We start from the raw sequence: 13,916 nt of genomic DNA on the forward strand, positions 1-13,916 counted from the left end.
CGTTTACGTCAGGACGTCTAAACGCAAGGACGTGGGGTTTTCGAGTTTGCGCAGTCGCTGTGTCGGCTGCGACCCTTCTGCCTGGGCGGGGAGGGGGCGACGTTGAGATGGGGGCGGCCGCTGCGGAGGCGGACCGCACCCTCTTTGTGGGCAACCTTGAAACGAAAGTGACAGAGGAGCTGCTTTTCGAGCTTTTCCACCAGGTGAGTGGTGGTTGGGTCTTGACTTCCGGTTTTCCTGGTTTCCTGGGCCCTGCCCTGTGGCCGACCCCGCTGTCCAGGCCGGAGCTAGGAGGTCGGAAGCCTGGGTCGGCTGCGTGTGCGCACTGGACGCCCCGAGGGCGGTAGGGAGCGGGGCGCTCGCCGGGTGTCGCTGTATTAGGAGAATCGTAGTTGGTTCCGTCCCAGAGTGACGACGGAAGGTAGTGGAGGACTCCGCAGTCAAGCAATCTCGTGGTCCGGATTCGGAGTCCTAAGAGACGTAATAATACACGCGAGGTCTTCGTTGAGTAGGGTTTTTGTGCTTTCCTCTTTCTCTCGTCCTTTTAAGATGGTTTGTCTTTGGGCGATCAGACTTCGACGATACAGTATTTCACTCTGTGTCTGTTAGCGCCTAAGTTAGTTACAAAATTGCAGGATTATTAAAATGTTTTGAAATCCTATACATACGACTTAGAAAAGCAGCACAGTAATGTTTTGTATTAAAATACGTGAAAAATTCTAAGCATACCTTTGCTCCCAGCCCAATTACCCCCCTTAGGTGATTATGTATGATTAACCATTACAAAAGGAGTTTTTAATCTGAGAAAATCACTGTTGAATTTTTCCCATGGAGAGGGAATATGATAGCTGATGGGTCACCTTTTTAAAAACGTTCCGTGGTGTGAAATGTAAATTGAATGAGTGTGTTGACAGCTCCATATGGGCCCCTTTCTACAAGTAAGTTAATGTCATTTTCAGTGGTAACTAAGAATTTCGTTCTAACTAAAACAAAAACGATTTTCTTTTGAATTTCTGATTATGCGTCTGTTTTTCAACTTTGTGTTTTATTTGTAAAATTTGAGTATTTCTCTGAAATTGCCTTATTTAAATTCTCAACACTTTTGCAGGCTGGGCCAGTAATAAAGGTGAAAATTCCAAAAGATAAGGATGGGAAACCAAAGCAATTTGCATTTGTGAATTTTAAACATGAAGTATCTGTTCCTTATGCAATGAATCTACTTAATGGAATCAAACTTTTTGGAAGGCCCATCAAAATTCAGTTTCGATCAGGTAACTTCCATGATAAAGGGTGAAGTCTGTTTACTACTATGTTTTTTGTTTTTAAATTTATTATTCAATTTTAAGTAACCTTTTGAGGTGGTAAAATACTTTCTTAGCCTTTGTGGATAGAGATCTTGATTCCTGAAATTGATTACATTGACACATGGATTTAGAGAATTAAAATTTTAAAATTGCTCAAAATTTCATTGTGGCTTACTGAAAATAACACAAGCTTTGTTAGAGGCATTTGGGTTTGGATTTATGCTCTTAAAGGAGCTTGTGTAATTTTCTTAAGGTGCTTGTCCTGACTGCTTTGGAAGTAACTTTCACAAATTTCCATATTTGATCATGGGAGGATGAAGCTTTCCATATCATCTGTTTAATAATTTAGTATGAGGATTACAATATGGCCATTCTGCATATTTATACAATAAATAGTTTCTTGTTTGGAGTGTTTTGTTTTGCATGTCTGTTACATACGTTTAAAACTGTAAAGTCTTGTAATACCTTGACATTTTTTCTTTTAAACTGTAATTCTCTTTTTGGAGTGATTTGGGGTGGGGAGACGTGCTTTCCAATTAATTTTCTGTTTGAATTCTTGTTTCACTTTAGGCAGTAGTCATGCCTCACAGGATGTCGGCTTAGCATATGCCCAGCATCATGTCGGAAATTCAAGCCCTACCTCTACATCTCCGAGCAGGTAACTTTTAAATGTTTATTAGTGCATATTTGCTGTGCATTTTAATTACACTCCCTGTATAGAGCACATCTTAATTCTTTTTTGCTTCCCCTTGACCTCCTTTCCCCATGTTCTCCCTCTGTCTCAAATTCCCCTTCCCAGTGGCAGGTGATCTGACTTCCTATTTTGTATTATCTTTTATTTTCCTCTTTTTTTTTTTTTTTTTTTTTTTCCTTTTTTTTGAGACAGGGTCTCACTATGCAGTTCAGGCTGGCCTTGGGCTCACTTTGTAGCCCAGGTTGTTGTCAGACTTGCAACAATCCTCTTGCCTCAGCCTCCCTAGTGCTGGGATTACAGAGTGTGCCACCATACGTGGCTGAGTTTTTCTCTTTAGATTATTTATATTTTTGGGTTTCTTATGTAAGAGAAACCTTGAGATATTTAAGTTTGTGTGTCTGATTTATTTATTTCACTTAATATGGTCTCAGGGTACATCCTTTTCCCTACAAATGACTGAAGTTTACCCTACATATGACTGAATAGTACTCCACTGTGTAAAAAAATACATTTTCTTTATCTGTTCATCTGCTGGTAAACATACAGGTGCTTCCAAGACTTAGCTTTTATGAGTTGTGTTATAAATTTAGGTATGCATGTAGCACTGTGGTGTCTTTAACTTTGGGGAAGATACTTAGAAGAGGAATAGCTGGGTCAAATGGAATTTCTAGTTTTAGTTTTTTGAGGAGTCTCCATAGTGATTGTACAATTGTACTAGTTTACATTCCCACTAACAAAGTAGAACACTCCCATCTCCCCGGTGCCATTCTCCAGTCTTACCTGTGCTTGTTGTTTGATTTTTTGATGATAGCCATTCTGGAGTAAAATGGGATTTCAGTGTTGTGACTTGGATTTGTCTAATGACTATTTTCAGTGTGCTGGGTTCAGATGTAGACAACGTGCTCTGTTTAGCCTTGGTACTGACATATCAAGTGCAGCTTTGAAGTCTAGATGAAGCTATATGTTGGGTATATATTTGCAACTGTTTAATTACTATAATTTGTTCTGCAGTGAATGGAAGAAAGTGCTTTGATAAAATTTTGATACTAGGAGCTGGTATAGATGAGGAAATGAAAGAAGTCAGTGTGGCTAGATCATAATGGAAGTACAGAGCCGTAGGTGATTTTGATGGAGACTGGATGCTGTCTTTCAGAATAGGCTGTAGTTAAGATTGGGGAAAATTTTATCCTAAAGAGTTGTTTGGTTGCAATGAAAGAATGGCGTAGAAGGACAGGAGTAAAAATAAAGCATTTGGGAAGCTGTTGGTAGCAAGGTATTGGTATTAGTAGCGGTGTAGCAAAGAAAATACCTGAACGAGGTTGGTGATTTGGACTAAGGAGATGGCGAGAACTGGAGATAAGTGGACGGCCGTGATCGTGCAAGCCGGTGTTACAGAAGCAAGTGATTATGCAGAAACAACACTTTCTCTCCCTTAGAATTTCTTGGGAAAAAATATACAGTAACTAGTTTTAATCAAAAATCCACACTATCTGTAATATAAATTGAATAGGGGATGAAATAATAATAAAGTCTTAGTATACAGATATACATACCCTGTTTGAAGAAAAACCAAGGTAAAAACGTAGAAGAGAATCTCTGCTTTTCTCACCCTCACTGACTCTTTAATCAAAACGATAAGACAAGTAACTGGGTTATTTGTTACCACAGCCTGTTTTTTCATGTGTTAGTGTATGTCTAGCAAATTTCTCAAATCTAAATTTTATCTCTTCTGTATTCTGCTTCCCTTGTCCTTCGTAAGTAGTCAAACTGGGCCTGTGCTCTAGCTCAGAGATTGATGGGTTTTTCTGTAAGTGTCACATGGTTAAGACTTGAGACTTCGCAGGCTGTCCAGTCAGCCACTGTAGCAGTAAGGTAGCCCTTGAGAAAAGAGCGTGCAGTGTTCCAGTAGTAAAAAGTGTCTTATAAAACTGTGTGGCTCACTGTAATTTGCCCACCTGTGCACTAGCCTTGCTCTCAGCTGGCAATGTTTTGTCTCCAGGTAAGTGTACTAATCAGCTTCTGCTCTAGATGTCTCCTTTTTAGAAAGGCTGTCCTTGATCAGCCAACATAAAACAGAACTTTATTTCCCACTTCCCCTGGATCTTTCAGTTTTACATCGTGTCACTTATAATCTTGTGAAATCATCCTTTTGTTTGTGCTCTCCTCACTTTAGGAGAGCAGATATATTGTCGAAGTAACTTTTAAGTTTGACAACTATGTCCTGAGTTTAATAGCTGTTGAATGAGTGATATGTTGTCTTTTTAGCAGATATGAAAGGACTGTGGATAACATGACACCATCATCACAGATAATGCAGAGGTCATTCTCTTCTCCAGAAAATTACCAGAGACAAGCAGTGGTAGGCTTTTTTTTTTCCTGTTTGATATGTTAAAATGAAGTCATTCTTAAAATATTCATGTTACTTTAATTTTGCTCAGATGAAAATTTTATTTCTGGGGTGGAGGATACTGGAGACTGAACCCAGGAACACTCTATACTGACATACATATTCCTTAGCCCTTTTTGAAAACTTATTTTGAGATAAAGTCTAAAAGGCCTTGAACTTGAAATCCTGCCTCAGTCCCCTGAGTAGCTGGAGTTAGTGTCAATGTTGTGTTAGGCTGATCTTTGTAGATTGAATACTTTGTTTTTACTGGGCTGACATATATACTTAGAAGACAAGATAAATAGAAAATTGCATTTTATATGTGAGTTTCTCTTCAGCAGTATTTACTGTGTATATACAAGTACTTACACATTCATTTTATGAAGCTTTTACCTGTCTTGAATTATAAACTTACAAACACTAGTATTTTAATGTACTTGTGTTCTAGCGCAGGGCCTTCACCTTTTGATTATTTTTGTGACATTACTACAAGATGAGGCTTAGAAACTTCACCATGTTTGTATTAGTTATTTATTTTTACGTGTGATTCTTGGCCTTGAGCCCAGGACTTTTGTACTGAGCTGTATCCTCAGCCCTCTTTTTATTTCGAGGCAGGGTCTTGGTGAGTTGCCCAGGGTGGTCTGAGACTTGAACTTCTCCTGCCTCAGCCTAGCAGAGAGCTATCTTTTACTATTTCAATTTTGTTTACACTCATTCACCACACTTTTTAAAAAAAATCTTTCATAGTTCTTATATTCATTTCTTCCTTTTTAAATTTACTTTGCCCAAATCACAATCTAGGCTTATGGTCCCCAAGCTTTTATACTGTACTGGTCTGCAAAATACTACCTATACACAGGCAGAATTTGAGCCCAATAAGTTACCATGCTTCTGTCCAAAGTAGTGTTACCAACCGATTTTGTGTCTTTTTCCTTGCACGGTTACTTTCTGTAGTTTGGAAGTTGTTGGACTTTTGTACCTCAGTAATGAAGGATTCCTACCATTTGATGCTAGTAAACCCTCCAGCCTTGGATTTGACTGTTACTTCTAAGGTAGCCTCTCAGCCAAGAGTAGTTGCTGTTCTTTAGCACTACTTTGTGTTTTCCTTTTATTTTTGTTAGCAGTTTTTTTGGTATATCTCCCTTTTAAGGTCATTTCCTTAAAATACTTCCTCTGTTCTTTTAACATGCCGATCATGCGACACCTCTGTGAAGCCTTCCCTAGTGATACTGAGTTTTCAGTCTTTATATGTTCATTTTATAATGGTTTCTGTTGTAATTATCTCGTATGACCTTTTCCATTCTAAATTGTGTCCTTAGGGTAAGGAGTAGTAGTTAAGTGTTCATGCAGATGAACGGAGTGATTGATTGTTTACTGGCTACGTTTAACTCACCATCCGTCTAGGCCACTGATGGTGAATCTTCTAGAGCTTTCCAGTGTGGCACGTGTGCTGTAGGTTTGCCACCGCTGGCCTAGGCTGTTGGGTTAGTTGTGACTAAGTATATATATAATTAGCTTTGAAATTGGGAATCTTTACACCTAACACCTTTTCTTTTTCACCTCAGATGAACAGTGTTTTGAGACAGATGCCGTATGGAGGGAAATTTGGCTCCCCACATGTGGATCAATCAGGATTTTCACCGTCAGCTCAGTCACATAATCATACTTTTAACCAGTCTTCAAGCTCCCCGTGGCGCCAGGATACACCACCATCACAGCGGAAAATCAGACAGAATTCTCATCCCTACCTAGCAGATAGACATTATAGCCGCGAGCAGCGTTACGCGGATCACGGGCCCGACCACCACTACCGAGGAAGCAGAGACGACTTCCTCTACGAGGACAGGAATCATGACGGCTGGAGCCACGAGTATGACAGCAGGAGGGACAGCAGTCGGGACGGGAAGTGGCGCTCGTCTCGGCACTAGCACATTAAGAGGACGTGCTTTTTAGGGTCCCTTTAGGCCGTTGACCAAGTTGGGCTGAAAATATTTAGAAAAACTACAGAGCAGCTTTTCAAGTTGCTACCTTTTTTTTTTTGTTTTTAAATCTACAGTTTAATACAGAAATGAGAAGAATTGTGGTTCCAGTTTTATTTCACTAACCTTTCATCTCAGGGTTTTATGAAGAGGAAAGGGTTTATGCAAAAGAAAGTTCCACAGTTCTTAACCATTTAGACAGCTTCAAAAGGGTGGATTGTGTACCAGGCATGATTAAAAAAAATAGTGAAGAAAAATTTTATAATAAAAGACACATTGCTGTAACACCATGACAGCAATGTGGCTTTTGCTCTAATACATTTTTAAGATCTAAACATTCCTGTGTACTTTGATCAAACATCATAGATGGTTGTATTATAAGGCAAATAATTTAATTTTTTCTACCGCAAGAAATTTCTTGTTAAGTGAATCCAGTTTTGTATATAATACAGTGTTTAAGCTGATGGTCTCATATGGCTGTCTGTTTTGTTAATAAATCAGAAAATATAATTTTTCAGTGATTTGTTTTATTAACAGTTTTGGAAAATTGGTTGTTGGTGGATAAATCATTTTGGTTAACTTAGAGAATTTAAGTATAAATTCTGTGACATGCTCTTTGTAAATTTGTATAAGTATAAATTTACATGCTATTCTGAAGTTTTAGAAATGTTTCATTAAATCATGTTTGATGTATGACTGGTCACTCAGGAAATTAATTATCTGTACATGAAATATCGTATGTGTATATTTTTACATGGAAAATTACAGTATTAATGTAAATTCCCTTTTTCAGGAAGAACAAAAATATCAATGCACACTCAGATAAAATGGTAAAACATTTTACTGAAAGCATTCTTTTTGGAAAAAGATTCCTGAAATCGTTATGTGCTGCCTCTCTCGCTCAAACTTCAGAAATTTTAACATTTTACAAGTGCCCAAGACATGTGTACCAAGGGCACATTTTGTTACAGAGATTGTACAAGTTGAATTTTGTTCAAACATTGGGAAGAATTTAATGTTAACATTTTTCTGCTTTTAAAATCTTAAAAGTTTCATGAATCAAGATACTATTTCTCTTTCATTGCAAAATTGTTTATAAAATTCATTCATCAAAAATTTGAATCTTTTTATAACTAATCAGCATTTGTACTGTTACTTTGTAATATATTAAAAACAAAAAGGAGAGAGATGTGTCTTTTTTTTTCTTCTGCAGCACTGTATAGTATGAGTAATGTTTCTGTTCAGTGATGTTTGGTATTAAGATTGCCAGTTTGGGCTGGATGTGGTCAGGAAGCTGAGGCAGGAGGATCACTGAGTTGGAGGCCAGCTTTAACTACATAGTGAGACCCTGTTTCAGAAAAAACAACCCCTCGCAAAAAAAAAAACAGACTGCGGGTGCCTTAACTTTGAGCATCCTAAAATACTGTGTATCTTTTGTAGATACTGAATTAGATACTTTTAGAAGTAGATGTTTATGATCTCTGGAATATGGTTTGGAGCCATTGTAATTATAGTTCTCATTCTCTGAAAGCTTCTTATATAGTCAGATTAACTTTCTAAATCAGTTCTGTATCTAGATACAGTATAACTACTCATAATTCAGGTGAAAGATTAATACTATCTTGCAGGGGTCAGGGATGTAGCTCAGTGGTATGCGTACCTGCCAGGCAAGTGCGAGGTCCAGAGTTAATTCCTGGTACCAAAAAACAACAAAACAAAACTACCGTGGTTTAATCTGTGGTTCAAATCCTTTCATATTGATTCATAGGTGATCTTGATGTAGAACAATGTTTTTTAAGTGGCTTTGTAAATACTAGCACGCATTTGCGGTACATAGTGATCACATACATCATGAGGAATTTGTACATGTACATAACACATCTTTACTATTGTTTCAGTTTCCGCCCCTCCAATTATTCTTTCCATCCCTGTTTCCAAACGCTTTCTTCATTTTTAAATTTTAAAGAGAAAAAAACAATAATACTGGATATCAAAAACGAAGAAATCCCCCATAGCTGCTATATTGCGTATTATCCTCTAAATAGATGGTCAGACTACTGGCTTTAGACCTGCAAAATCAGTCAAACAATACAAGCATCAAGGTTTTTTTTACTCCAGTAGCTACCTAAATAGCTGGTTGCTTGGTGGGGGTGGGGGGGTTCTGCTCTTGTCTCCCAGCCCACATGCTGGCTGGCCCTCGGAAGGGGCTTGACTTGGTTCTCTGGCCCCTCAGGGCTCACACCAGGGGGTTGGCTTCTCGGTCTTCCTGGCCAGCACAGCTGCTTCTGGCTCACAGCAGTGGGTTGGCTCCTTGGTTCTCCAGCCCATAACTTCCGCTGGCTCGTGGGCGGGGCTTGGCTTCTTGGTTTTCCCCGGCCCATAGTTGGTGCTGGCCCACAGGAGAGAGCTAGCTTCTTAGCACTCTTCCTGGCCTGAATTGATTTTTTTTCTTGAGTCTGCTTTCCTTTCATTCTCCCCCATTTCTTTCTCTACTTCCCTCTTGAAAAAGTTCTACTTAATACCCAACACTGTATTCCTTATTATACTTTGAGTTTCTCACACACACACAATTTAAACTTGCGGGTCTGATTTATTTAAGATGATTTTGAGGTTCATGCATTTATCTAAAAATGTCTCAAGTTTATCCTTTATGGCAGAGGAGTAGTCCATTGTATGTAGAAACCACATTTATCCATTCATCTGTTGATTGGCTTATGGGCTGTTTCCAAAATTTAGATGTAAATTTTGCTGCTATAAACATAGGTATGCATGGTATAGTGTGATCACTTTTGGAAAGCTACCTAGAGGAAGAGCTGAGTCAAAAGAAACTTCTGGTTTTAGTTTTTTGAGGAACCTCTATACTGCTTTCCAGAGTGGTGTTAATATACACTCCCACCCAAAGAAGGGTTCCTTTATCCCATACCCTTGCTGGCATTTGTTGTTGGGGAATTTCTTGATGCTAGCCATTCTTTCCGGTGTGAGATGGAATCTAAATATTGTTTTAATTTGCATATCTTAAATGACCAGGAATGTTGAGCACTTTTGCATGTGTTTCTTGGCTGTCAGTACTTCATTATCGTGCTTATATTCATTTCACATGCCTCTTTTGGGATTGAATCTTTAAATTTGGGGTGGTCTAATTTTTTGGGTTCTTCACATATTCTACATATTAGTCCTCTGTCTGAAGAGTGGCTGGCAAAAACGTTTCCCATTCAGTAGATTGTCTCTTCACTGTTGGGTTTCCTTTGCAGTATGAAGAAGCTTCTTAATTTGATTTGATCCCATTTGTTGGTTCTTCGTAATATTTCCTTTGCAAATGGGATTTTGTTTATAAAGTCTTCGCTTACACCTATGTATTCAAGAGTTACCTAGTCTATCTTCCAGCAAATTAATGTTTCTGATTAAATATTTAGGTCTTTGATCTATTTCAATTTTAGTTTAGTGCATGGTGAGAGATATAGGCCTAAGTTAAGTCTTCGGCTTGTGGAAGGCCAGTTCTCCTGGCCTTTGAATGGCTTTATGGGGGACTCCTGATGGAGTTCCATTTGATCTTTTTCTCCTCAACTTTACCCAAATAAACACTTGTGCTGTGTAAAAGGATAAAACAAGACATTCCCAAAGGATTAAATACAGCACGGTAAAACTACAAACAGCATTTTCTTCCAGTGTGCTCCATAAGGCTTACAGGGTGTTCTGCAACACAAGGCTTTGTAATCCAATGTTTGAAAAGCATGTTACACTTTTTATGTTACTCCAGGAACAGCAACATAAAGTTTCTGACAAATAGTAGTAATCAGTTTTATGCTCAACTTAGTGTTTTTCAAACCTACTTGACTATCAAGGACCTGGCCAAGATTCCCAATCTCACCAAATGAGTGCACAGCAAATAAATAAATGAGACAAGTACTATGACTTTAGGGCTCCAGGATCAGAATCCTCTAGCAGAGTTCAAGACTCGGAGGCTGAGACAAATAATTTCTCTGGGTGGCTCATATTTACTAGGTTTTCAAACAAAGAGGGGATACTGAGGAAAGCCTGGAAACTGAGTGGGACCTTGGGAATCACCTCAAAGACTTCCCCAAGTAGTAAATTATGGCAATTTAGGAGAACCGTCTTATCTGCATGATGACGTTTATGGTGGGAATAAGACTGCAGGAGTGAGATGCCTGCAGCTTCAGTCTCCAGTTAACTGGGGTTGGAGCCAGGCGCTCTCAGCTGCGGCCTTACCTCGCTCTGTGAGGCATCTCTGAATCACAGGCCACTACAGGCCTCACTTACTGTGAATCCACTGCTCATCTCCAGACAAGAGGCCTGGGCCTAGGACAGACTCACAGATAGACACAGAAAGCCAATTAGTTCATTAATTTTAAGTCCCGCTCAGAGCCGCTTTGTAGTGGTCTCCACTCCAAGGTCTCGACCTTGCTACTTTTCCCATGCTGTCTTTTTAAGCATCATGCCTGTCACTTGGAATTTAACTCGGCAGCACAAGCACCTACCTGGCAAGTGTGAGATCATGAGTTACATCCCCCAAAATCTCGTGCCTATTAATGGACACCCCAAATAGGGGTGTCCCTTCCCCACCCAATCAAATTTTAATACCACTTTTAAGTTACTGTGCGTGTATTTTTTTCATCCACTGCTGCTGTTGTGGAATGGGCAGTCCACAGGAGCACCTATTGTTTTTCTGCTTCATGTTTTATCACATTCAACCCACACACTGCAACGCTGGGAATATAAATCTGAATGAGACACTATTCACCTGAATTAAAGCTTCTATGGCCTCCAACTTATACACAAAATTCTTAACATGCACCCTTTCTCTTTGGTTCAGGCTCATCACTGCCTCTTCCGGTAGCTCTCAGGGGAACCGTCAACTGCTCCGCTTAACCATTGCTTCCTTTAAGTTTTCCCATAATTCCCTGTATTTCTCTTACACATTTTTTACTGTATTATAATTTTCTCTTTATCCTGCATATGTTCATTTGGATAGTACTTAATGCATGAAGGCAGGAACCATGTATTTGCAACATTGACTTCCCAGTACTTAATGCTAGCATACATGTAAAATCTTGATACATGGGAGAAAGAACTTTTGTCTGTTGAGTAAGGGAAAGGAGACTGTGACAAACTTTTTAGAATAGAATATTTATGACTGAACTATTTGCATCTTGTCATAAAAACTATGTGTCACTATTTATTGATAGAGCCTTTATATGCTCTAGATCTATTATTTTTCCAAGTTTCAGTAAGTTTTGGATTTGTATTATGACAGTCACAGACTTAAAAATTGTATATTTATGCTAATATGGTTTTGGAATTAAGGTTCTGCTGACTTTGTAAAGTCAATAGTTATGCTTATTTTTTTTCTACTCTAGGGAAAAAATTTGACATAGAAATTACCTGTTTCATCAAGATACTGAATTTATTCCACTGTCTAGGGTTACCTTAGAAGTAGGCTTTTGATCCGTTTCTAAATATTGTGCATGGTGGTTCATCTATAGTAAGTCCCCAGCTCATAAACCAGTTTTGTTCTTGGAGAACGTTTGTAAGTCAGGTTCGTTTGAAAGTTCAACAAAGTGAGTTTTGCACACTGTTTGCACAGATACTCAGTGTAAAGCTTTTCCTTTGGCTTCTTGGGATCCCGGGCTCCGAGTGAGCACTGCACGGCTGTACACTGCCACCACACAGTAAGCACACAGCAGCACCACTCTGGCAGTGTGCAGCAGACACACGCCACTGCCGTGGTTTGTTTGCATTGTGGATGTTTCTAATGTGAGGTATGTTTGTAGCTGTGAGAAGTTCTCTAATGTTCATAAATCCAGAAGTTACTGTATACACGTTTTCTTTTTCAAGAGTCAGTTTGGATAATACACTTTTATAGAAAACCAATCATTTCCTCTATTCAATTACATTACTATTGAGTTGTACAGAGAGTTTCCTATAATTTTTATAGAATTCTTCATATGTCTAGTTATAATTCAAAGTTCCTGATCTTTACCTTCCCTCCTACCCTGTTTAGATTTGCTAAAAATCATGCTATTGATGTCATATGCTGTATATTTTATGTACCTTATATACTTCACACTGTGTTGTTACAGTTATTAAAACATTTTACTTGTAAGAATCCACAAATGTGTATCCTAATTGTAACCGTATTTACTACTAAAATGCTCATTTCTGGGACTTTTCATTCTTGTCTTGATCAGTGTATTCCTCTGGTTTTATTTCCTGTCTGAAGAACTTCTGTTCATCTTTCTAAAGGGGAGGTTTGTTAGTAATGGAAATCGTGTAGCTTTTTTATATCTGAAAGATCTCTTTCACCTTCATTTTTGAAATATATTTTTCCTGGTTATGGAATGCTAGTTTTATGAGTTTTAAAATTTTTCTTTGATTACTTAAAAGTTGCTCCATCATGTTCTTGTTTCCTTGAGAACTCTGTCATGTACATGAAGGGTCATTTTTCTGGCTGGTTTTGAGCGCTGATTGTAATGTGAGTTGATATAGTTTGGTTCATGTTTCTTGTGTTTGGGGCTCACTGAGCTACACTGATCTGTGAGTTGATAATTTTCATTCAATTTGGAAAACTTTGGTCATTTGAAGTTGTTTTGCATCTGCTTTCCTCCCCTTTTGGGAACTCTATTGTGCTTACCTAAGATTGCTTCATATTATTCCGCAGCTCTTGCTTAGGTCACTTTTTAATTTTTTGTCCATATTTTGTTTTGAATAGTTTCTTTGGTGTGTCAACTTTACTAATCTTGTTTTTTTGCAATGTCAATTGGCAGTTAATTTCAGTATTATCTTCAATTTAGATATTGTAGCTTTCTTGTCTGTAAATTTGATGTAGAATTTTTTATAGCTTTGTTTTTGCTACTTAAGTTTTTGAATATATAAAATACAGTTTATTGTAAGGGGCAACTTACGAGCTTGTCTTGTTTCTGTTGGTGGTCTTGTTCCTGTCAGTGGTCTTGTGTCACATATTTTGCCTGTGTATTAGTTGTTTCAGGATGGAAGGAAAATCTAATCCCTGCTACACTGTCTTGGTGAGAAATGTACATTAGTTTAATCTTTGGGGTTTGATAGAAGTGAACTCACAATTCTTTATCTTAAATTGTTTTGTTTTTTTGAGACAGGGATTCACTGTGTAGTTCAGATCGGCTTTGAAGTCACTGTGTAGCCCAGGCTGACCTCAAACTTGCAGCAATGCTCCTGCCTCAGTCTCAGATCTGAGCTTTCTCTTTAATTTGAGGAATTTAGAAGTGTCAGTATTTATCGCTATTGTTTGGCTTTGGAATGCTCCGGAAAGTCCCCTTAGTTAAAGCCTGGATGCTTAATTTGGTGTTTTAGGGATATAATGGAGTCTCTAAGTCACAGACCCTCAGGGAGATTTGAGGTCATTTGGTGGCAGTTGAAGGACATGATGGGATGCCAGCCTCCTCCCCTCTTACTTCCTAGCCACGCAGTGAGCAGGGCTCCTCTGTCACACTCCGGGCACAACGCGCTGCATGCCTAAGGCCAACAGTAACAAGACCAACTGACTCTGGACTGAAACCTCT

At 38.7% G+C, this 13,916-nt stretch overlaps 1 protein-coding gene across 3 annotated transcripts; it reads left to right on the forward strand.

Moving 5' to 3' along the window:
- The first annotated feature begins 3 nt into the window (after positions 1-3).
- Positions 4-7,548, forward strand: Rbm7 (RNA binding motif protein 7). Of its 3 annotated transcripts, none has more exons than XM_063255793.1 (5): positions 4-203; positions 1,109-1,271; positions 1,875-1,962; positions 4,264-4,357; positions 5,950-7,548. In XM_063255793.1, exons 1-5 carry the CDS (start codon positions 108-110, stop codon positions 6,310-6,312), a joined length of 804 nt encoding a protein of 267 aa, XP_063111863.1. In that variant the 5' UTR covers positions 4-107; the 3' UTR covers positions 6,313-7,548. The 3 variants fall into 3 exon arrangements, with proteins under 3 accessions (XP_063111863.1, XP_003472727.3, XP_013011127.1); XM_003472679.4 differs by having other exon boundaries at positions 4,267-4,357; XM_013155673.3 differs by lacking the exon at positions 4-203 and adding an exon at positions 392-480.
- Positions 7,549-13,916: the final 6,368 nt, after the last annotated feature.

Source organism: Cavia porcellus, unplaced genomic scaffold, assembly GCF_034190915.1.
Source record: "Cavia porcellus strain 051 isolate PalLab524CR breed Dunkin Hartley unplaced genomic scaffold, mCavPor4.1 scaffold_9, whole genome shotgun sequence".
Taxonomy (NCBI): Eukaryota; Metazoa; Chordata; class Mammalia; order Rodentia; family Caviidae; genus Cavia; species Cavia porcellus.